At 40.6% G+C, this 25,521-nt stretch overlaps 1 protein-coding gene across 1 annotated transcript in view; it reads left to right on the top strand.

Moving 5' to 3' along the window:
- The window catches only part of LOC310797756 (uncharacterized protein), a gene marked incomplete at both ends in the record, with an annotated part of 67,932 nt that overhangs the window by 38,629 nt on the left and 3,782 nt on the right, over positions 1 to 25,521 (top strand). Inside the window, one exon of the mRNA XM_083660180.1 lies at positions 16,691 to 16,820. Within this exon, the coding sequence (XP_083516306.1) occupies positions 16,691 to 16,820 (130 nt within the window). The remainder of the gene's footprint in view (positions 1 to 16,690; positions 16,821 to 25,521) is intronic.

Below are 25,521 nucleotides of genomic sequence, written 5' to 3'. Positions count from 1 at the left end.
TTCTAGCTAAACATAAGCAAGCATAAGCAAGCAGAGTTATTAAGCATGTAACCCTAACGTTTTATGATTCTTATAGTTTTCAAATGTATCTGCATAAGTAGGCCTAAGCTACGTTTTATTGCATTTTGATTACCTGTTGTTCAGGGGCAGCTCGTGGCTAGCTGCTGGGACGGGAAGATAGCTGGCAGGTCTTTGGCATGAAGAATGAATGTTAGAGCTAAACATAAGCAAGCAGAGTTATTAAGCATGTAACCCTAACGTTTTATGATTCTTATAGTTTTCAAAGTTATCTGCATAAGTAGGCCTAAGCTACGGTTTATTGCATTTGGATTACCTGTTGTTCAGACCAGGACATGTGCTTGGCTTGCATCTCTGGATGTGTGCCGTGCCTTGCTCTGTGTGTGTGTGCGTGCGTGCACGCGCACGTTAAACGTGCGCACGTTTTACCTAAAACGTGCGCACACTTTAGTATAGTGTGCGCACACTATACTAAAGTGTGCGCACACTTTAGTATAGTGTGCGCACACTTTAGTATAGTGTGCGCACACTTTAGTATAGTGTGCGCACACTTTAGTATAGTGTGCGCACACTTTAGTATAGTGTGCGCACACTTTAGTATAGTGTGCGCACACTTTAGTATAGTGTGCGCACACTTTAGTATAGTGTGCGCACGTTTTACTTAAATCGTGCGCACGATTTTTTTTTTTTTTTTTTTTTTTAATATTTTTTTTTTTTTTTTTTTAATATTTTTTTTTTTTTTTTTTTTTTTTTTACTATTTAACTAAATCGTGCGCACGTTTTAGTTAAATCGTGCGCACGTTTTAGTTAAATCGTGCGCACACTTTAGTATAGTGTGCGCACACTATACTAAAGTGTGCGCACACTTTAGCATCCTCAAAATAAATATTACCTTTCAGAACTTTAAGGGCTCCGTACGATTGCTCTCAACTCTCAACTCGAGACATAAAATTGCACAAGCCCTATTGCAGAATTTGTTTAAATCATACATACCCGTAGATAAAAGAGAATATAAAATCAACAATAAATACCAGCAGTGAGATATTGGATAAAAGAGTAAAAGAATAAAACATTAAAATAAGATTAAATGATAAGTAAAATAAATACGATTAGAAGGTAAAACATGGGGCTATGATTACCGTTCCTACTTAGAGTGCCTCCACCTACATACTGTGGATTGCTACAGCCTGGGGGAAGAGCAGGCTGTTTGTTCAGAAGTGCAATCGAGGTAGGGAGGAAGGAGAGCTTATAGCGGTTGCTCCTGTATCTGCTGGCTCTGAATCTTCTGTCAGAAGGTAACAACTCATATTCTGAAAATAAAATGTGAGAAGGGTCGGTCAGAGCTCTGTGTTATGTTAAGTTAAGTTAAGTTATCCTTTATTTATCCCCTTGGGGAAATTCATCCTCTGCATTTGACCCATGCTCTACTAGGAACCTTCCTAGAACCCACACGGACACGGGGAGAACATGCAAACTCCACACAGAAAGGACCTGGGACGGACCGGGTTTTCGAACCCTGGACCTTCTTGCTGTGAGACAACAGTGTTAAACACTGAGCCACCGTGCCGTCCTACTGAGCCACCGTGCCGTCCTGTGCTAGCCTAGGTAAACCCAGCCACCACGTGACCTGCTCTCTCAGTTCCCAGTCACTAGCATTACTTATTTGCGGGAGTGCACGGGGGAAGTGGAGATTAATCGTGCAGCACTAGTACATTAGGTTATAAGTACATACCTCAGTCAGACTCTGGCAAATCCGACATGATTTGCAATCCTGTTGGTGTAGTTTCACACCAACCCTCTCCAGGCGTAGAAATACCCCCTTCTCGAGTGGTTTGCAGCTGCCCAACTTGCCTTTAGAACGAAGGTTTATCTTACACAACCTGCAACCTGTGGTTGCTAGCAGTAGCCTAGTGAGTTAGCTAGGTGGAGTTAGCTCGAGCGCTAACAACAAAGGTCGCAGAGTGATGACGCCATCTGCTGCACTGCGCATGTGCTCTGTGCACTAAACTGGTTGGATGATGGTTGCGCAATGGAGTGGTCTATCGGGGGGGCCCAACAACCGCAGGAAATCGATTAACAATGGTGGGATTCCAGACCATAGTGACTGAGAACAGGTCTGAGAGCAGGTCACGTGGGGGATGGGTTTACCCAGGCTAGTCCTGTGCCAGGCTGATTACCTTTTTCTTAAAGATTGACTGGAGCGTCCGTGATTATTTCTTTTGCCGATCACTTTCATGGCTGTGTTAACCATTTTTAAAATTCTGGATTTGAGCTTGACTGTAAGAGACCCAAACCATGCAGCCATGCCATATCTGATCAGGCTTTCCAGCACATCATTGTAAAATGTGGACTGTAGAGTGTTAATTGTGTGGAGTGGAGTGGACTGTAGAGTGTTAATTGTGTGGTGTGGAGTGGACTGTAGAGTGTTAATTGTGTGGAGTGGAGTGGACTCTAGAGTGTTAATTGTGTGGACTGGACTGGACTGGACTGTAGCGTGTTAATTGTGTGGTGTGGAGTGGACTGTAGAGTGTTAATTGTGTGGAGTGGACTGGACTGTAGAGTGTTAATTGTGTGGAGTGGAGTGGACTGTAGTGTTATTTGTGTGGAATGGACTGGACTGTAGAGTGTTAATTGTGTGGAGTGGAGTGGACTGGAGAGTGTTAATTGTGTGGAGTGGACTGGACTGTAGAGTGTTAATTGTGTGGCGTGGAGTGGACTGTAGTGTTATTTGTGTGGAATGGACTGGACTGTAGAGTGTTAATTGTGTGGAGTGGAGTGGACTGGAGAGTGTTAATTGTGTGGAGTGGACTGGACTGTAGAGTGTTAATTGTGTGGACTGGACTGTACAGTGTTAATTGTGTGGAGTGGAGTGGACTGTATAGTGTTAATTGTGTGGAGTGGAGTGGACTGGAGAGTGTTAATTGTGTGGAGTGGAGTGGACTGGAGAGTGTTAATTGTGTGGAGTGGACTGGACTGGACTGTACAGTGTTAATTGTGTGGAGTGGACTGCACTGTACAGTGTTAATTGTGTGGAGTGGACTGGACTGTACAGTGTTAATTGTGTGGAATGGACTGGACTGTAGAGTGTTAATTGTGTGGAATGGACTGGACTGTAGAGTGTTAATTGTGTGTAGTGGACTGGACTGTACAGTGTTAATTGTGTGGAGTGGAATGGACTGGAGAGTGTTAATTGTGTGGAGTGGACTGGAGAGTGTTAATTGTGTGGAGTGGACTGGACTGTACAGTGTTAATTGTGTGGAGTGGAGTGGACTGTACAGTGTTAATTGTGTGGAATGGACTGGACTGTACAGTGTTAATTGTGTGGAATGGACTGGACTGTAGAGTGTTAATTGTGTGTAGTGGACTGGACTGTACAGTGTTAATTGTGTGGAGTGGAGTGGACTGGAGAGTGTTAATTGTGTGGAGTGGAGTGGACTGGAGAGTGTTAATTGTGTGGAGTGGACTGGACTGTACAGTGTTAATTGTGTGGAGTGGAGTGGACTGGAGAGTGTTAATTGTGTGGAGTGGAGTGGACTGGAGAGTGTTAATTGTGTGGAGTGGAGTGGACTGTAGTGTTATTTGTGTGGGATATAAACAGTAGGCCCAGTCGCTTTGTAGTTTGACCTCTGTAGATCAACTAAGGCCTGATTGCAGGGCTTACAGCGTAATGCTTCTGAGCACTGAAGGTGTGTGCACTTCTTGTGCGTGTCCATGCATAGTTGCATGTGTATGTGGGTATGTTGCGCATGCGCGTGTGTGTGCGTGCGTGCGAGTGTGCGCGCACGTGTACATGGGGGGAAACAAGCAGCCATTGAGCCAGTGTGGTCTCACATAAGTAGCTCCTTAAACCCACACACACAGGCCCTTTCATCCAGTGCATGCCTGACATTAGCCCAGCTTGCTGCTTAATTTCGCACACATCGTTTCGAACTGTCTTTTTATAAAATGTTAGAAAAATGTAAAGTATTTAGCTAGTTTGCTCCTGTACTATTTGAATAGAGTTGAATATATTTGCCACTGTCAACACTGACCTTAGAGGAGAAACTGCAGTATGGAATGGTTTTCTCTCACTTTCATTCCAAATGAAATGTGAGTTGAAGGCAGCCTCATTATTTTCCGATGTCTAACGGTTGTTTATGATGAGAAGTGAAGGATACAAATTTGGAAAGCACAGATGAGCATGGCTTTGCTGTAAATTAAACTTTTAAGAACCAATGTGTTCTTCTTTTAGTTCAATGCGGTGCTGGATCTCTCCATGGCAAAGAGACTCCCAGTAAAGTTCAATATGAACTCCCGCACTCAGGAAAAATGTCAGTCTCTTTTTATTCATTATTCAACATGATGTCCATTGTTTGTGCAGCCAAACGTTTCGGCTTCTGCCTTCCTCAGTGGCTTTTTGCTGTAAATAGTCATAGTGCTGGAAAACAAAGAAGTATGCTATGTTGAGTCAGTGTGCTTGTGTGCTCCAATCTACTCCCTACGCCATTTTTCAGCTCAATGTTTGAAAGGTCACAGATGTAAGCTCTCCAACTAAAATGTATTGTGTGGGCTGAAGGCCTTAAATGAATACACTACATTTCAGTCAACTTGTGCTGACCTTACACCAAAAAAACGTTTCAAGCGATTTCACTGTTGCAGACAAATTGACAATGTTGAGATGAAATCACGAGAGTTTTGCTGTAGTTGTGGTGTGCTCCCTTCTTCTCAATTGTTTGGTGTAAGGCGGTGATAAAACTCAGGCCGAGCTGTGTGAACTCAGTCTTCTTCTAGTCTTGATGCTCTGACAAAATAATATTATCGAGAGTCTTTAGCCTTACCTCATGCAAATAGTGTAGCCCTGTAGTTCAATGACGTGAACATTGCCAACAACCAATACTTTGTGCTTCTTCCAGCACCAAAACAGGACACAAATAAATGCAATTATACCGTGTTGAGCTCCGCGAGTCTGTCTCTTTCTCTCTCTCTCTCGTTCTTTCTCTCTCTCTCTCTCTCTCTCTCTCTCTCTCTGTTCGTGAACTTCTCCTTGTTCTCCTTGTTGACGTTACACTGCACCTGCCAAGTTGCGTCCGCCTACTGTCTTTTCTAAATAAAATCACTTCCATGTTTATGGGAAATAACAAAATAAAAGCAGTTGCCTATATACGTTAGCTTACACGTGTGTCACACAGTCTAGCCATTTCCACACATGAAGTCTGGACTATGCCCGGTAAATCAGGTCCCGGTCTGCCAGCGATGCGGACCTTGTGCTTGAGGCTGTGGTGGTAATGTTTCCGCGCTCATACTGGATAATTGTTGCTAAACATGCAGGCCAACCGAGTAGTGTCTGGGAATGTTCAGGAATTCACTGCATGTTTAGAAATGGCTTCTGTGACTTAAAATGAGAGGGTGTCAGATTTAACCTTTTCAAAGTCTTCTAGTGTAGGTAGGCAGTCTTTTCAACATCGTACAGTAAAACACAGTGACTTATGACTCATTGTCCTTAGACGTGAGCTGATGTGAGAGCGTGTCAGACTTTAGTTTTTCAAAATTCTCTAATGTATTATGTGATGAGAGCCAAAATCATCCAGATTGTTCTCTCTGGTGCTCCATGCTAACATACATTTAACTTTGGCTACACTATGTTGACCTTTACAAAGTTGTTGTTTTTCTTTATGTATTCTTTTTATGTATTTCCATCTCATTTAAAAATGAAATATTAACTCAATGTAGCTGATATAGCCAGATTTATGTTTGGAACTATTTCAGGTGAGCAAGCAGCCAATCCAGTAGGCTGTAGGCCTATAATGTGACTCATCACCCACCACTTCACTTCCTATGGAAATAGGGAAAGTAGTTCATACAGTTTAGTGCACAAAACTTCCCGACGTAAGCCTAGTCCTTACCATTGAGCTTTAGAGCTGTATGTGCTCATTTTCTGACTTTTGAGATAGGCTAATGCTACTGGCCTATACTATCACTCAACATAGTGTGCTAAAGTGTTAGCATGGCGTACTATTACTCAACATTGTGTATGCTAGAGTGTTAGCATGGAGCCTACCAATCACCATAGTGTGCCATATTATATATCATCATGGTAAGTCATCCAAAAGGTTGTGCTGCAACCAAGCAGCTTCAGTTTAGGTTTCAGAAGTAACTTTCCAAAAGCAACACTGGCCCACTTTCTGCAGCGAATGGGCAGATGTCATGTGACTAGGGAGATGGTCAGATGTCATGTGACTAGGGAGGAAAAGGGATTTCAAGACTTACATGCACATTTTCTACATTCACATGCATGTCCTCTACAAAGCAGCCCGTGGAATTGGAGGTTGTTAGCCGCTCTTGAGATACCTGCCTGCTTTGATTGGCAAAGTCTCAGTGAAGCAAGAGCATGCCGCAATGTTCCCAAAATGGATTATCTGAAACGAACCGGGCTCGCCGCAGCTCTATGCAGACACAGTTCTAACTTTGTTTTTGTAAGGGAGTTAATGTGTGTTATTTGGTTCCCTTGATTCAGGGAGTCAGTCATCCATGTATAATTTTGCTTCCCTAGGATATTATTATGTATTGTATTACATTACATGCACAAAACCAGGGTAACAAAAAACAGATTTTAGAGCTCCCCATCCCACCCCTCCTCCTTTGTACTGGTGCATCCCTTTCCAATAACGTATGTATTCCCTCAGTCAGTGAGTCTAAACCGTGAGTCAGTCATCTCTCTCTCTCTCTCTCTCTCTCTCTCTCTCTCTCTCTCCTGTCCTCTCATAAATTATACTATCAATTAGTCAAAACGTGGCTAATGCTCTAGTACAATACTACTGAAAATTCAAAATTAACATCCATAAAAAATAAGTGTGTCAAATGTCCCCACACAGGGATGCAACAACACACAACATCTCCCATTCCCTCCCCACCCCATCACTCTCTCACATTCCCCCTTCTCCTGCTCTCTCCTCTGCTCTCTCTTCATTTCTATATTTTCTATATTATCAATTGTTCAAATGTTATCTTTATTCTGTATATTCTTGTTACTGTTGTGTCAGCTAGAATCAGCTAGACATACTTTCTGTGAAGCCCTCTGAGACATGCTTGTGAATTAGGGCTATATAAATAAACTTGACTTGACTTGACATGCAACAAGAATTTTTGAGGTCCTTTTCCAATAGTATATATATATATATATATATATATATATATATATATATATATATATATATATATATATATATATATATATATATATATATATATATATATATATATATATATATATATATACATAGTTAACCTTCATTGGTTTGTGGACTCTTGTTTTGAAGCCTCGAGTTTGGCATTTTGACCGTCACCATCTTGGTTATTTGGAGCTATTTCCTACAGAGCTGCTATTGGTCTGATCCATCCCGATTGACGAGCTGCTGGACAGGTGACCTGTCAATCACACACCAAAGCATAGTCTGCTTTATCGTCTATTTTACTCAAAATGGGACCATAATTTACAAAATGAACATCATACTGTATAGGACGAATCAGCGTGACGTCACTGCCACCCAAAAATGTGTAACCCTGCAGCAGTTAACTAGTATGAGTTGTGCCAAACAAACGTTAATATCTCAAAAAGTATAGATCACATCACTTATATTTTGACATTCTGAGTGAGCAGAATTAGCTCAAGAGTTTGATGTATAATATATGCATGTCGTGTTAAAGTAGTGTGAACTGTCGCAGTTTTTAAATTGTAAACACGGTCAGCCGGCTAGAGTCAGACGCTCAAACTCAGGCTCCATATAGGGTTCCATTGCCGTTGTTTACCAAAATGCTGCTCGGCTGATCCCTCATATTGAATAAGATGTCAAACTAGCGATTGAGACCATAAACTCATTAGGAATGTGTTTACATGAGGTGATAAATCAAGTGAGAAGTAGAATAATTTTCCCATTGACTTCCATACAATCAGACTTCTTTTTGCAGTCAGTGGAGTCGCCCCATGCAGGCCATTTGAAAGAATACAGGTTTATGGCTTCATTTTTCAGTGCCAAAGGTTGCCCCTTGGTCACCACATTTCAACAGGGGAAGAACAAAAGAAGAGTTCCATATTGGGAATTGCGTGTGTAATCAGGGAGAGAGTAAAATTACGTATCAAAGGTGATGTGATCAAATCAGCTGCTAAAGTAAGGCTCCACAGGTTATCAGGACCTGCCCATTTTATTCACCTTATTCAGAAGAGACCATCTGGCTTGAGAGACTAACAGGAAGTGTAAATACAATCGGAGGTTACGATTGTATTTACACTTCCTGTGACTCATAAACCTAGTCTGACACATAAGTGAGTCAGACTAGTTTGAGCAGGTAAAACAGCCGGAGTTTTGAACAGGAAGTCGCGATACAATGGGTCAAGTGGGCGGGGCTGCATAAGGTGGTTTGAAGGCTTTACACACTTCTGAGACTGTAACCGGATTAAAACGAAAGGCTTGACCCACCGTGATGACCCTCAGAACAAACAGCAGGGGAATTTCCATGAGCAATTTGGAGAGAATCGAACAAGAAACCAGAGCCAATGAAATGCTCATTAAAACAACCAAGCATTTGGGCCTTATCAGATTTTTTTTTGTGAATGCTTAACAATGCATGGGGGGTGGGCTATGGCATTTTTATTTCCAGTTTCGGTGAGGAAATGATCAGCTTTGGCTTTTCTAATTGCACAGTCACCTGAAAAGCAGTCAGTCTGACTCAAGACTAAAGTAAATTGGATAAATCTGACGTGAACCATGCATTGTCCATGCATTTTACTCTGTACCTCCCGAGGGAGCATGCTTGTCATGAGATGCATCGTCCCTCCAGGCTTTGCCAAAATCTCTTCAGTGGTCCAAAGAGGAATGGAGACACAAGAAGATCAATCCACAGCCCTTGTGTTTTTTACATAGAGTTTTTCACATCTGCAAAGGATTGTTAGAAGATAGGGTTATGTGAAAAATCTCATTGAACTCTCAGATCAAATCTGATTCTGACTCTAATGTAAGATAGAGCAGGGGTTCTCAAAGTGTGGTCCAGGGACCCCCAGGGTTCCTTGAGGGGGTTCCAGGGGGTCCCCAGCAAAAAGGCAGATACTTTATTTTCACTATTAATCCATCCATAAGCAACACAATCACAGAATGTATGACTATTTTGATCATGGGTTTTCATACACTTTATAAAACATCTAAAAGCTACAATCTTACCAGATGGGGGACCCTGGGACAGAATCTTATCAAATGGGGGCATGGTCTAATTTCTGTCAGTTTAGGGGTCCTTGATGTGCAAAAGTTTGAGAACCACTGAGATGGAGGCTATTCATCGTCCAAGGTATCACAATACAGTTGACAATAAGTTATGATTGATTTTTCCTTAAATGCTCTTCAGTTCTCAAGCAATTTCTTTATGGGGTGTAAAAAAGGTACGTAGGCTATTTATACTGGATATAGGTTTATAAATGCATTGTGTTAAAATATATAATCCTCAATCTCTTTATCACTATAATATTCATAGGATTTAATGTGTTCCTCTCGTACTCAAGAGGGAGTTTATAGTAACCCAATACCCATACTCCTCACCTCCATCCGCCGCCGAGACCACATCACTCCTGTCCTTCACGACCTCCACTGGCTCCCAGTTAAATACAGGATTGACTTTACAATACTACTCACCGCCTTAAACAACCTGCACCTACCTGTGCAGTGAAGGCGAGAGAAAATGAGATCATTCTGGCCAAACAAATGTTCACTGCCTGGCTTCGCTCCCACAGCCACACATGTGAAATCTCCCAGCATGCATTGGGCTAATACATTTCGATAATAAAGCATCCAAATTAGCCTAAATAGATAGAAAGGTAGATAGAAATAGATCGAAATAATGTGTAATGTTACCACAACATGCAATTGTAGAACATGTCAATATTGGACCAAATAAAATCGCGAAATCCAAACACAACCCTATGTGAAACATATATGTCATCCTGGGCCTATATATATCCCTCGTAGTTTTAACGTGATTTAGATAAGTGACAGCGTAACGCGGTTGTGAGGTCTCCAGACCATAGTTCAAGCAGAAGGCCACTCACGCATAATCCGATCATCCCCTGACGTCAGTCAAGTTCTAGCATAACGTGGTCAGTCAAAAATCCTAGTATGACGTCTGCTATGACGTCAAACATGACGTCAGTTAATCCTCATATATATAGCAAGGGTTCTACGTCACCTCTCTCTCTCTGGCCGATCATAGCAGCAGCAGCCCACGGCAGTCCATCTCCCTTGAAGCCGGCCTCCGAAGCGTTGTTTTGCGGCCTCCGAAGCGCGTTTTGCTCCACATCTGCAGACCGAATCAGCATCCTCAAACCTTCTCCACCCGTGGATATTCATCTACTGTCATGTGCTATACTGTGATGTCTGCTCCAATAAATTGGCCCTACTTCACATTTAGTTTTACAATAAAAACACATTTCCGCAATGACTTTACATAATGTAGGCTATATTTATGTGCATCATCCTACCTGCAGCAGGGGAGAGAAAACGATATACTTCTGGACAAACTTTCACCAATCTAATCTCATCATAGGGATACGCTATTTTTTTCTAGCCGATGCATTTAGAACATTCTTTTCACTTTGATCTTGCTATAGTGTAGCGTATTTACATGCTTGCATGTATTTAAACTGCAGTTAGATTGGTTTGAGAAGCATAATAATATGGAATAATAGCCTATATATGGAGACAGACAGACGGGATGAAGGGAAGGGGGGGGAGCAGAGCGCTTGGCTTGTCTGGTTTTACTGGATTGCTTTGTGGAATTGGAGCTTAAAAGGCAAGCTTGGGACTCGTTTACTGCACTTCTCCAATGAGCAGACTGTGCATAATTTTACGATTAAAAGGCGTGGTTGTAATGCTTAAGGCTGCATGTAGCGCCGATACCAAAATATGGAGTGGGCTGGTCCACGCCCATTAATCTGCGATGCGCTGGGCGCAGTTTATAGGCTGATGCAACGATAGAGCCCACTAACTAACTGCTGGAAGATCCCCAGGACCAAGCTCCGGACCTGGGGCGACAGGGCCTTAGTTGCTGCACCCTCCCTCTGGAACACTCTCCCCATCCACATCCGTCAAGCAAACACCCTACCGTCTTTCAAACAGGCCCTCAAGACCCACCTCTTCAAACTCGCCTTCACCTGCTAACTGAAGACCTGCTCATTATTTATATTCTACTTATTTTTTACCACTACAAATGTACATATTAAATTATTTTATTCTGTGTGTGAAGCGACTTTGAGTGTCTAGAAAAGCGCTATATAAGTTGAATGTATTATTATTATTACTTTATGGTATTTATTTCTGTGATGTTACCACACTAGGATTTTTTGCCTCTGACATTTTGAATATTATCATTCTAAAATTTAGTATTGGATTACAATTGTTCTTTTTTATAGGGTAATGCCATAAAACAAACTAGCAATGACTAATAATCTACAGTTTGACATTTGATTGATTCTCATGGAAGCCTCCGAATGTGAAGCATGCTTGAAATGTGAAACATGTGAGTTTGTTTTAACAAAGTCAGCTGACTTTCTGGTCATATGTTGCTTTTTGGAGCTTTCTCTCCATTTTAAAGCTGATGTTATTCAGTGGCTATAGTTAAATTTAATTTATGGATTGAAAAATGAATTGTGAATGGAGGGCTTGTCTTCTGTGGGATGTTGATTCCTCTCTCCTCTCCCTTTTCTGTCTCTTTTGTCCCATGCCTCGCCTGTTTAGACAGCTTAAACTCCTCAGAGTGTGTGTGTGCGTGTGTGTGTGTGTGTGTGTGTGTGTGTGTGTGTGTGTGGGGGGGGGGGGGGTAGAGAGAATGGCTTGTTATTGTTCCAGTGTTTTGTTAATAAGTGCTTGTGGTCGTATAGCTGTCTGTGAATGTGAAGGTTGTGGGTCTCTGTGTCTGCCCCTTATCCTGGTAGAGGAGGAGGGCATTATAGGCTCCATATGCATGTGTATACTCAGATTTATGTATGCAAATTCTTAGTGTATTTGCACATAACAGCCTGCTCACCAGAATAAAATGTCGGCATTGTATGTTTCTGCAATCAGAGACGTAGAATATCACATTTCCGAACCAAAAATATTGCACATCGTGTTTCTAGATACATGTATATCAATGTTATAGAGTGTGCTATTGAAATAGTGTGGTGGTCGAGGTGGATGGAGGGCGTAAACACTATTTTAAGCCTAACCCAAACCATAATCCTATCCTTTAATTGCTTAAATTGCCTAAACATAACCAAAGTTTCTTTACTTGCCTAAACATAACCAACGTTGCTTTACTTGCCTAAACATAACCAAAGTTGCTTTACTTGCCTAAACATAACCAACGTTGCTTTACTTGCCTAAGCATAACTAAAGTTGCTTTACTTGCCTAAACATAACCAAAGTTGTTTTACTTGCCTAAACATAACCAAAGTTGTTTTACTTGCCTAAACATAACCAAAGTTGCTTTACTTACCTAAACATAACCAAAGCTGTTTTACTTGCCTAAACATAACCAAAGTTGCTTTACTTGCCTAAACATAACCAAAGTTGCTTTACTTGCCTAAACATAACCAACGTTTTTTTACTTGCCTAAACATAACCAACGTTGCTTTACTTGCCTAAACATAACCAAAGTTGCTTTACTTGCCTAAACATAACCAACGTTGCTTTACTTGCCTAAGCATAACCAAAGTTGCTTTACTTGCCTAAACATAACCAAAGTTGCTTTACTTGCCTAAACATAACCAAAGTTGTTTTACTTGCCTAAACATAACCAAAGTTGCTTTACTTGCCTAAACATAACCAAAGCTGTTTTACTTGCCTAAACATAACCAAAGTTGCTTTACTTGCCTATAAATAACCAAAGTTGTTTTACATGCCTAAACATAAGCAACAATGTTTTACTTACCTAAACATAACCAAAGTTGTTTTACTTACCTAAACATAAGCAACATTGTTTTACTTACCTAAACATAACCAAAGTTGTTTTAATTGCCTAAACATAAGCAACATTGTTTTACTTGCCTAAACATAACCAAAGTTGCTTTACTTGCCTAAACATAACCAAAGTTGCTTTACTTGTCAAAACATAACCAAAGCTGTTTTACTTGCCTAAACATAACCAAAGTTGCTTTACTTGCCTAAACATAACCAAAGTTGCTTTACTTGCCTAAACATAACCAAAGTTGCTTTACTTGCCTAAACATAACCAAAGTTGCTTTACTTACCTAAACATAACCAAAGTTGTTGTACTTGCCTAAACATAACCACAGTTGCTTTACAGGCCTAAACATAACCAAAGTTGCTTTACTTGCCTAAACATAACCAAAGTTGCTTTACTTACCTAAACATAAGCAACATTGTTTTACTTATCTAAATATAACCAAAGTTGTTTTAATTGCCTAAACATAACCAAAGCTGTTTTACTTACCTAAACATAAGCAACATTGTTTTACTTACCTAAACATAACCAAAGTTGTTTTAATTGCCTAAACATAACCAAAGTTGTTGTACTTGCCTAAACATAACCACAGTAGCTTTACTTGCCTAAACATAACCAAAGTTGCTTTACTTGCCTAAACATAACCAAAGTTGCTTTACTTGCCTAAACATAACCACAGTTGCTTTACTTGCCTAAACATAACCAAAGTTGCTTTACTTGCCTAAACATAACCAAAGTTGTTTTACTTGCCTAAACATAACCAAAGTTGTTTTACTTGCCTAAACATATCCAAAGTTGCTTTACTTGCCTAAACATAACCAAAGTTGTTTTACTTGCCTAAACATAACCAAAGCTGTTTTACTTGCCTAAACATAACCAAAGTTGTTTTACTTGCCTAAACATAACCAAAGTTGCTTTACTTGCCTAAACATAACCAAAGTTGCTTTACTTGCCTAAACATAACCACAGTTGCTTTACTTGCCTAAACATAACTAAAGTTGTTTTACATGCCTAAACATAACCACAGTTGCTTTACTTGCCTAAACATAACCAAAGTTGCTTTACTTGCCTAAACATAACCAAAGTTGCTTTACTTGCCTAAACATAACCACAGTTGCTTTACTTGCCTAAACATAACCAAAGTTGTTTTACTTGCCTAAACATAACCAAAGTTGTTGTACTTGCCTAAACATAACCAAAGTTGCTTTACTTACCTAAACATAACAAAAGTTGTTTTAATTGCCTAAACATAACAAAAGTTGTTTTAATTGCCTAAACATAAGCAACATTGTTTTACTTGCCTAAACATAACCAAAGTTGCTTTACTTGCCTAAACATAACCAAAGTTGCTTTACTTGCCTAAATATAACCAAAGTTGTTTTACTTGCCTAAACATAACCAAAGTTGCTTTACTTGCCTAAACATAACCAAAGTTGCTTTACTTGCCTAAACATAACCAAAGTTGCTTTACTTGCCTAAACATAACCAAAGTTGCTTTACTTGCCTAAACATAACCGAAGTTGCTTTACTTGCCTAAACATAACCAAACGTTATTGTTTTATTTGTGTTTAATGTTTGAAAGGCAGCAAGGTTTTCAAATGAAGCGTTCTTTTCTTTCAAATTTACGTTGAGATTGTATGTATCCGTAGATTGCAGAAACATACACTAGCCTACCGACATTTTATTCTTGCAACTCTATCCAAATGTCCGGACAATTGATAGAATGTTTAGGGAAAAAGGTTTGCTACTTTTGGGTTAGCACTTGGGTTAAAATAATGGAGCAGATTTTGAAAGATTAACACATCAACTTGCCTGTTAAGCGATGAGAACATAGGCACCAATATTCTCCATGTATCCCTGGTACTGTAGATCGTTGCCACCAGTGCTACTAACATTTTAGCATGTGACTGACTGATAGTTGTTTCACTAGTATAGTTATTTCACAGTGACAAAATTAGAACTTTAAACTAAATGCCATGTAAGCTTACTATCCTGAAATAACAGGGACTACTTCCCCTGTTTCCAAGGGAAGTGAAGGTGGTGGGTAATGAGACTTTACAGCTAAAAATCACGTGGTTGCATATGTGGTTGCTCACCTGAAATAGTTCAAAAAATGTACCTGCTTCATGAGCTATGAGCTGATGAAATTTCATTTTTAGGAATATACAGGCCATATCAATAAAAAAACACTAATGTTTTATTACTAAAAGGTCAGTCTTCTTATTTAGGATAATGCTATGGCCTATCACTCAAAGTAATGTGACTGTTATACTAAATATGGCTAGGCGATACAGTATGGAAAAAAATCTAATATTTATATTGCAACAATATTGTAGAGATGACCACTGGTACTTTCACAAAATATTTACACAATCAGATTTTTGATAAATAATCATCAGTAATCAATGTCAATGTGGATATAATGACTAAGTGGTTAAAGGCAAATAATAGAAAAGCTAGAACAGTCTGGTACAATGGGCCCTATTCTCCCACAAGCCTTCGGCGCTAAAACGGGCCTTAAACGCAAAAAAACGTGCCTTGCGCCTGTTTTGGGACGATATCAATATGGCTTTACGCTGCCAAATGCGCTTTAGGCCGAATGGGCGTGGCGCAGTCCCAGAATGGGCCAGAGTGGGCGTGTCGGCCTTAAATCTCGGCATACTGCTATCTTCCCACCTGGCATAAATTTAGCGCTTTGCGCTTTTGAAAAGCAAGCCTATTCAGTGCGCCAGTTGCGCGGAGCGCTCCCCTCTGGCTCTCTCCCTCCCCTCTGGCTCTCTCCTCTGTCACCCTTCTCTCTGTCACTCTCTCCCTCTCTCCTCAGTCTGTCCGCTCCAATAACTTGGCCCTACTTCACATTTAGTTTTACAATAAAAACACATTTATGCAATGACTTTACATAATGTAGGGTATATTTATGTGCATCATTCTACCTGCAGCAGGGGAGAGAAAACGATATCGTTCTGGACAAACTTTCACCAATATAAAATTAATCTCATCATATAGGGATAGGCTATATTTTTCTAGCTGATGCCTTTAGAACATTCTTTTCACTTTGATCTTGCTATAGTGTAGCATATTTACATGCTTGCAGTATTTAAACTGCAGTTAGATTGGTTTGAGAAGCATAATAATATGGAATAATAGCCTATATGGAGACAGACAGACTGGATGAAGGGAGGGGGGGGGGGGGGGGGGGGGGGCAGAGCGCTTGGCTTCTGTCTGGTTTTGCTGGAGCAGTGGAATTGGAGCTTAAAAGGCAAGCGTGCGATTTGTTTATTGCACTTATCCAATGAGCATGATGGTGCATAATTTTACGCTTAAAAGGCGTGGTTGTAATGCTTTAGGCTGCGTCTAGCGCCAAGACCAAGATATCAAGTGCGCTGGTGGTCCACGCCCACTGCGCCAGGCGCTCGGCGTAGAAACTAGGCCGATGCAACGATAGGGGCCAATAAGTTCAGAAAATCACTTTACTGTAATGCAGCCAAACCAGGAAAAGACAACACTTATGCCATATCACGATATCCAAAATCTAAGACTATAGTCTCATATCACGTTATCGATATAATATATTGATATATTGTCCAGCCCTAATACTAAAGTGTTACCACACTTGTGTATGTATATCTCTCCTTTGAGTGTGCCTGTGTTTCAATCATTCTGATGTGAGCATTCTCAAGGAACACCATCCCTTGTTTCTCTTGTCTTCCAGAGCAGTCTCCAGTGTACTCCATGGGGTCTAATGGCATGTTTAGAGCAGCAGGTGGCGGAGCTGAAGGTGAACACAAATGCCAAATCAGTGGATTCACCTGCTGATGTGGAGGACAGCCGACTCAGTTCAGGTAAGAGCATAAATAGATCAGAATCCCCCAATGACACATCAATTCATGTCCGTTTTGCTATGCTCTATCACTGATTGAGTGTTTACATGTACACTAATAATTCAATCTTAAAGCGATTAATTAAGTTATCTGATAAAGGTCATTTTTCGAGTAAGCATAACCAGTTCAATCTTTTGATTTATTGGGGTTGATTATATTATTATATTATTATATTTATTATATTGATTACCGTATATGTAAACACCTTAGATTTATTTTGGCTTTTTCAAACTACATAAAAATAACAGATTTTGCCTGTTTCCACTTTGATTATGGCCATAATTGTAAATTTTGTAACATTATAGTGGTAATGATGACAGATACCGATGCAAACACTGGTCTATTGTCAGTTGCCTCTGTGTGCAGGATTACATTGTTCAACACTGCTAACACTTTAATTAAGTCACCACAAATTTAAATGACTTCAGTACTGACTTCAGGAAAAGTATTGGCTCAACTCTGTATCAAGGGAGCCATACTCATTGTATGCTCTAGTTGCACCCAAACAGTTACACCATCTGACTCTCAGTCATTATCACAAGCAATGATTCTCTCTGTTTTCCACACTGAGCTCATTAGGGAGCATGTGCTTTAGGGCCTGGCAGGAGCAGCAGCAGTCAGACAAATGCATTACACTTCCTTAACTAATGGTTAAAGCGTCCTCTATCACTGCAACTCAGCATTATTTTATAGAATAGCTGAGGCCCAAAACTGCATGCTGTGATGAGAAATGGCCCCCAATCCCACCCTTCCATCACAGAGCCAGCAATCCCATGGTACTGACTTTACCTGCGTCATAATTAAACTACACATTGGTCTAGCTAGCGAGAGCAATCTTGCATTGAAATGTGTGTAGGAGTACATTGAAAGAAAATAAATTGCTAATGTGTAAGTGTATCAGGTGAGTGGTTTCTGTGAATTATATGTGAAATTCAACTTGAAAAGTACCCACAAAGCTATCATTTTGGGTCAACTGCAGTTTGGGTACTTTTAAACCTTTTAACGACTATAGTGTTACATTACGTTTAAAAACTCATTCAAATTAATTGCATTGAGTCTTTGGAATGACTCTTAGTTTTCATACAGTAATATAAAAAGCCCCCCACAATCCATGTGGGGGGCTATTTTCCCCAACTTGTTTGGCTGGAACTGAAGTGCATTCCACTGACCACAATGAATTCAGTGATGGCTTAAAATGTGCATTACAGAGAGAGGGGAAAAGGTCAACCATCTAGTAGTTGCAACTTTTGAGTAAAAGTAGATTTTGACATTTTCCCTGAAATGGCGATTCTAAAGCAGCAATTCTAATGTATTAATGTACAGTCGTGGTGACATGTTAAAGTGAACAAACCGGAAAATAATAGTTTCATCATATATTAATTAGAAGTTAAGCAATATAACTGTTTTTAGATTTTAAATTAAACTTGTCTTTGCCCTCTTTAACTCAGTTTCAATATCAACCATACATGAAAAACAAGACTGGTTAAGCCAGATCTGGACTGCTGTCGCTGCTGCTCAACACTCACACATGCGTGTTTCAACAATGGGGAGTCAGTCAGTCAGATGCTCACCACATCTGGCTCGGATGCAGCACAGCGCTCCAAATTCCCCAAATATGTTAATTAGAATGTTAGAATAATAGAATAGAATAGAATAGAATAGGATTAGGGAAGACCTGAAGAGATGGGATTTAATACCTTTTTTGAACTTTGGATCAAGAATAGAATCGATAAAAATGAATATCTTGCCGAGAGTGCTGTATCTCTTTCAGTCCTTGCCATTGGAAATATCAGATCAACAATTTCAAGAATGGGACAAAATTATATCGAGATTCATTTGGCAAGGGCGTAGAGCTAGAATCAGATATCGGAGTTTACAGTTAGCCAAAAATAAGGGTGGAGTCGCACTCCCGTGTCTGAGAGATTATTATACGGCAGCCCAGATAAGACCTCTGGCATGCTGGTGTAACTCAGAATACTCTGCAAGGTGGAAGGAGATTGAGAAGGCTAGGACAGAGGGATACCCAATTCAAGCGGTTTTGGGTGTAAAGGAATGGAGGAATGACTTAATGGAATTGGGGAATCCCTGGATTAGTTTGTCACTCAAACTGTGGAACAAGGCAATTGTACAATGCCAATTGAATGAAGCTGTTAGAGTCTTGAGATGGGGGGCGTTTGACCCAGAATTCACTCCCAGTAGAGTGGATGCGAGATTTAGGGGTTGGACGGATAAGGGCTTAACAGCTTACTGTACCTTTATTGAACAAGGGTCCATGAAAAGTTTCAGAAATCTGAAGATGCAACATGACCTGACTGATGAAGACTTTTTTAGGTTTTTCCAAATTCGGCATCATATAGAACAGCTACTGAGGGAAAATAAAGAAAAATTAAAGGACAATATTTTTTTACAAGTTTTTACAGAGGCATACGTCTCTTGCTCGAGTCAAAAAACCATCTCAAGACTCTACGGGGGCTTGCAACAAACAAAGGAAGGCACAGGGTATGTAAGACATAAATGGGAAAGGGATGGAGACATATATATAACTGATGAAGAGTGGGAGAATTTGTGTGTGTTACAGTGGAGGACTTCAAGTTCAGCCTCATGGAGAGAATTCTGTTGGAAGGGCCTTATGAGATTCTTTATTACACCGGTACAATCAAGACATTATACCAACTCTTCCATGTGCTGGAGACAGTGTGGGTCATCAGAAGCGAACCATTATCATGTGTTTTGGTCTTGTCCGGTATTAGTCAGATTCTGGGAGGAGGTACATGGGGTGATGGAAAAGGTGTTTCATGGGGGAATTCCATTTAAAATGGAAACGATGTACTTGGGTGCCCTATCATCAGAAAATGCTTCTCCTCCGGATGGGTACTTATTCAGGATTCTGAGTGCAGCGGGCAGGAAAGCAATTACTAGAAGGTGGCTAAGACCGGACAGACCAACAGTAGATGAATGGATTGATATAATTTACGAAATATATAAAATGGAGAGAATTACTTTTTCAATTAGACTGCAACAGGACAAGTTCCTGAAAAGATGGGAAAGCTGGATAATGTACATCATAAATATTAGACCATCATTTGTGTAAACTGTAATAGTGTTTGTTTTTTCTGTCTGTTTGCTGGTTTGTTTTTATTTCATCTCCCCATAAGATAAGGGGTTAGAGTAGTATGAAGGCACACCCCATTGCTCGGGTTCGAGCACTATAAAAGTGTGGATTATGGATGTAAGTTATTGACATAGGATAGGAAATTGGGGATTAATGGTCAGTAACAGTACATAAGTTTAAGAAAGACAACATCATTATTGGAAATGACATCGGAATGATTGGGTAGGATGGTTGTATATGGTTGTGTATGATGAAAAGAAGGATACAATGATGAAAATGTGTGAAATGTATAATGGACCTGATAATTCTATAATAAAAAGAGAATTTCAAAAAAAAAAGAATAGAATAGAATAGAATTATATTTTTGCTGTATGCTGCAACCTGCTGCAGGACACGATGAGGTGTTTAACACATACAGTATATTTGCTTTATGATCTGTACAAATTATAGATTTAGTTTTTTAATTAATATGACTGTTTCACGTAGATCCCTCCAATGGTTATGAAGCAGCTTACACTGTTTCCGTCATGCTATTTTTTTCTGGCTAAAAATAAACATGAAAACGTGAACTTTAAAAATCTAGCCAACTAGCCAACCTTTCCTGTCTTATTGAGTCGAGGGGCTGGTTGAATTAGAACATAATACAGTAAAACAATTATATATGCACACAAGTCGCTCCCTCCAATTGGATGTGTGACATCAATCACTTTTTATGGATCAAAATACTTTGGGATTCCCTCTCAGGGGTATCCCCCATTCGTGCTGTTGTTGTTGTTGTTGTTGTTGTTGTTGTTGTTGTTGTTGTTGTTGTTGTTGTTGTTGTTGTTGTTGTTGTTGTTGTTGTTGTTGTTGGCAGCTGAGAGTTGAGAAATGAACAAGGAAAGGCTTATTATCGAGGTGGAGAAACACAAAGAGCTCTATGAGCCACAAAAGCAGCATTATAAAGACAACACAAACAACAGTGTTCAACACATTGCCTCGCGGTGTCGCGGGGCTGTACGGACTCAGTGCTCACTGGCTGGCCAGCTCGCCTCCATGTCTGGCATGTTCCTGAGCAGGGAAGCGGATGCCAATAAATGTTAATTATCTTCGCAAATAAGCATGCAAATCTTAAAAAGCGTGAATATCTTCGTTTCATGTATGCAAAGGACTGTGGACTCAGCTTGTTAGAACACGCATTTCAAAAATCACTATTTGTCTCTCCCTGGGTCTTTCCCCTTCTCCAGGCTGCCCCCGCTCACTGCTCTGGACACAGCCCCACTGCAGACAGTCCACCCCGGGCCGGACTAATGTACTATGTATATATATACAGTATATGTATGTATATATATATATATATACTGTATATATATATATATATATATATATATATATATATATATATATATATATATATATATATATATTTATATATATACTGTAACAAGCGAATTCCACAGTCCTTTGCATCTACATTAAATGGAGATATTCACATTTGTTTTTAATTTTGGATTAATTATTTGCAAAGATAGATTAACATTTATGGGCTAGCAATGTGCTTCTAGCCCTCTGCTGCCGCTGCATGCTCATCACTCACGTATATGCGTGTTTCAACAATGAGGAGTCAGTCAGTGAGTCAGTCAGTAAGCCCCTGAGACTTTCACACACTTTTGATCAAGTTTGTCTTCACCTTCAACTTATTTTTGATTCAAAATATCAGTACTGTGGCTAAGCAAAAGTATTAAAGTAGACCTCTGTTCATCTGAGAGAGAAGTTTAAAATCCTTCATCAAGTTGACGTATACATTTCAAAAAAGAAGTGCCCATAACTCTAAAGTCTGTCCCCCTCTTCCCCTGACCCCATTTCCCTGGCTTGAAAGCACTCGGCTGTTTACATTTTGGCAAGGCAGCAGCTGAGTAGCAAAGACATTGGACTTGCCAGATAGAAACAAGCCGCCCCTCAACTAGATTTACTGTGGAAATGCAACATTCATTTGCTGAAAGGAATGAATGGAACACTGGCAAGACTGGACACTATGGGCCCTATCTTCGTACACTATCGTTTGCGCTGCCATTTGCGCGGCTCTTATTGCTATCTTCCCTGCGTCTTAAGCTATCGTCTGCCTCCACCGTCCAGTTTTGTGCTGGGATCTAAGCGCAGACACAGGTGTAGGCGTGGCCCAGGCGTGTCCGTGGGCCTCTAGCCTATCATCTGTCTCCCGCAAGTGTCATTTTGCGCTCTGGTGAAGATACTGTCGCTATGTTCCGAGCGCAAACAGAGGTTTGGGCGTTGCCCGTTCCAAAATAGGCGTTCCAGCGCAATGTGTTCGAAAAAGGCGCCTTGGGTGCTCTCAACCCCACTACGCCAGGTGTACGCCTGAGTGCAGACAGTATTCTCCACGCGCAGTGCAGGAAATCCTTGCTTGGATACATTTACGCACGGCATGGATGTCACTCTCCAACACCTCGCGCCTGCACACACTCTTCTCTCCTCAAAATGCCACGTTGATTTTCAACTATAGAAAGGGAAGGGAGAAAGGGTAGGAGAAAATGAAAAGCAAATGTTGATCTTTTCCAACCATTAGGCTACGTTTAATAGCACCGCAATAGCCCTCTACACTTCCCTCGTCGGGGAGAGAGAGGGAGACACGGGGCATACTGTCGGCCTATAATGTTACCCAGATCAACTTAACTGCCTCATCAACGTCTGGTTTTGTCACGAGTAGCCCTTAGCTGAAGTCCCTCTCGCCATTAAGCTGACAGTGACGGAAGCATGTGTCTTTATGTGCCCCAAGGGGAAATTGATGGACTAAATTGGTAGGATTCAATATATATATACCGTAAAACTGCCAATAAGGGCCTGGGCGCTTATTATGCTAAATCAATTTGGACCAGGCGGTAAAAGGAAGACCAGGCGGCAATTAGAGTCAGGCGGTTATTTCCATTTGGGCATAATTGAGCCAGGCGGTTATTATTTTTTTTACATAAATGCCTGCTCAGCAAAAACGTAAAGTATCAAATTGCTTATTTAAACCAGTGAGATAGTACTTAGTACACACAAGAGGCTAGGTACAGGCAGTTTAAACCAGTGAGATAGTACTTAGTACACACAAGAGGCTAGGTACAGGCAGTTTAAACCAGTGAGATAGTACTTAGTACACACAAGAGGGTAGGTACAGGCAGTTTTGACAAAAACAACAATAACAACGGTAACCAAAAAAATATTCCATTTCCGGCCCGGGCGGCAATTAGAGTCAGGCGCTTATTATGCTAAATCAATTTGGACCAGGCGGTAAATGGAAGACCCGGCGGCAATTAGAGTACAGGCGCTTATTAGAAGAATTACGGTATATTAATAGAAACAAATAAAAAATAGCTGATTAATAAAATGTGTGCTGGTGGAACAAAATTCAACTTCAAATAGAGCAGCATCACTCATCGCGGTTCTCAGTACGCTGCGTAATTACGCATGCAGCCCCGCAGCGGAGATGCAGGAGAGAGAGCTGAAAAGGGATAAGCATACGTCCGTCCATATAACAGCATGAAAGCTGAAAAACATTTATGGCAGTAAAACACACACATACCGTTCCCATTATTTGAGCCGCGGCAACATAATTGCACACTTTTTTATAATGTCCTACTAGGTCTAATAACTGTTTGTTTTGGTCAGTCTGAGTATATGTGACAACGGCGGAGAGTTGAGCTCGGTCCGCGTCTCAAGCGGGTTTTTTAGGACCATTGAGAAGATAACTATTCATGACAGCCATTAAGAAAGGAGGACAGCACTCCAAGTTGAATACTTTTATTACCACACAGACGTTTGGGCAGCAGCCCTTTTTCAGAGCGTGAAATGGCAATAATACACAGGTGATTCACAGGTGGGCATGAGCACGTTATTTGATTTGTATGCATGACAGCCTCACATCTCTCTCTCTCCCTCTCTCGCTCTCCCCATCTAGGCTATCTTTTCTCTCTCGCCCTCTCTCTCTCTCTGACTCTCTCCCTCTCTCTTTTCTCTCTCTCTCTCTCACTCTGTCACTCTGCTTGCACTGAGCAAGAAAGAAGCTGCATGCTGTCACAAACGTGATGGCGATGACGCTGTGGCTTTTAAGGGGAGTGATCTCACCTTGTAAATCCTGTTATGGGCATAAACACGCCTATGGAGGTTTGCGCCGAGATGACGTGAAGCGCAGAGGCCCGATACGCCCACAATTAGGGCTTTGCGCGGCGCCATTCCAGCGCAAAACGGGCGCTAACGCAAAATTACCGCCATTGCGAAGATAGGGCCCTTAGTGGTCATGGCAGGGGTAGTAAAAAAAATGGGGGGCATGTAGCTATGATCGACGCCCTGTTTTATATGGTTCACATCATAGGAGCATAAGCTACATTGCTATGGACTATAGAGTGATGGATTACATTGTAGAGTGAATACAGCAATCAATGATGAAATCATGAAAATGCTATTAAAATGCTAGGCCTACCCTAATAGGCCTACCCTAATCGATAGGATGGTCAGCCCTAAAAAATAATGAAGAATCTCCAATGACTGTCACCAATCAGTACAGCCTTTTTATTACTAACCCAAACAATGGGATTCAAAATTTAAATAAATTCATTTGTAGCGCTTTGCTCAGTCTTTACTAGCAAGACAATAAAGTGTTTTTCAATAATGCCAAAGAAACAATGTGTCTTTTGCTGTGTAGAAAACCTCAAAACCAGGCATCAGTGTCTGTTTCTTACATCATTTCATGTACAATATGTTTACTTCTTCCGTTTAAGAATCCACATCTGCTATTCCTTTTGCCTTGCTAATAGTGTTCATTCATTGCTTTGAAGTGCTTGTTTTTATCCCAGCACTACTTTATAGCAAATAAATTATTTGTTTTGTGCATAATACGGTTTCCCACTTTTTGTTTTTTACGAGCTAGTATTAACCCAGGATTCTAGTTAATATGAATTAACATTTGGATTGAATACTCAACCCATCTTGCTAGATTAAATGACCACCCTAACTTACTCAGAGCAATCTAGTAAAAGAGTGGACCAGTGGAGGTCCAAAATGTGTGACTCAGTAGTAGGGCTGGCACGGATCAGAAAACCCACGGATCAGATCGCGTGACGGATTTTGAGCCACGGATCACGGATTTTTCGGATCAGCAAAAAATATATAGGCTATATCAGATTTTTTCTCTCAAAATTAGATTTTCGATTTGATTTTTTAATACCATTATACTTCTCTAACCATTTGTTGCCCTGCACAGCTCAAAAAATATGTTTTTCTCATGACACAATTTATGCTTTTACTCTGAAGGCAGAACAACCCAACTTCCTGTTTTAGGTGGCACTGCGCCTAACTTCCTGGCTGTTGCTTGCTAACGTAGTCACTTGACACGGGTACAGACCAGACCGGGTGAGTCTGGAAACATAACGTTGATGCTACGTTAAGCTACTCAGTGGCTCCACGTGTTGTTTTGTTGTTATGTGTCCAAGGCAACATTTCACCGTCCGGTGATAATGTGTTCGTGAAACGTGTGCGCGTGTGTGTGTGTATGTGTGTTGTGGCTCTCATTAT

The sequence above is a fragment of the Poromitra crassiceps genome (genome assembly GCF_964638095.1).
Source record: "Poromitra crassiceps genome assembly, chromosome: 1".
NCBI lineage: Eukaryota > Metazoa > Chordata > Actinopteri > Beryciformes > Melamphaidae > Poromitra > Poromitra crassiceps.
This window is presented reverse-complemented; position numbering and strand designations above follow the sequence as displayed.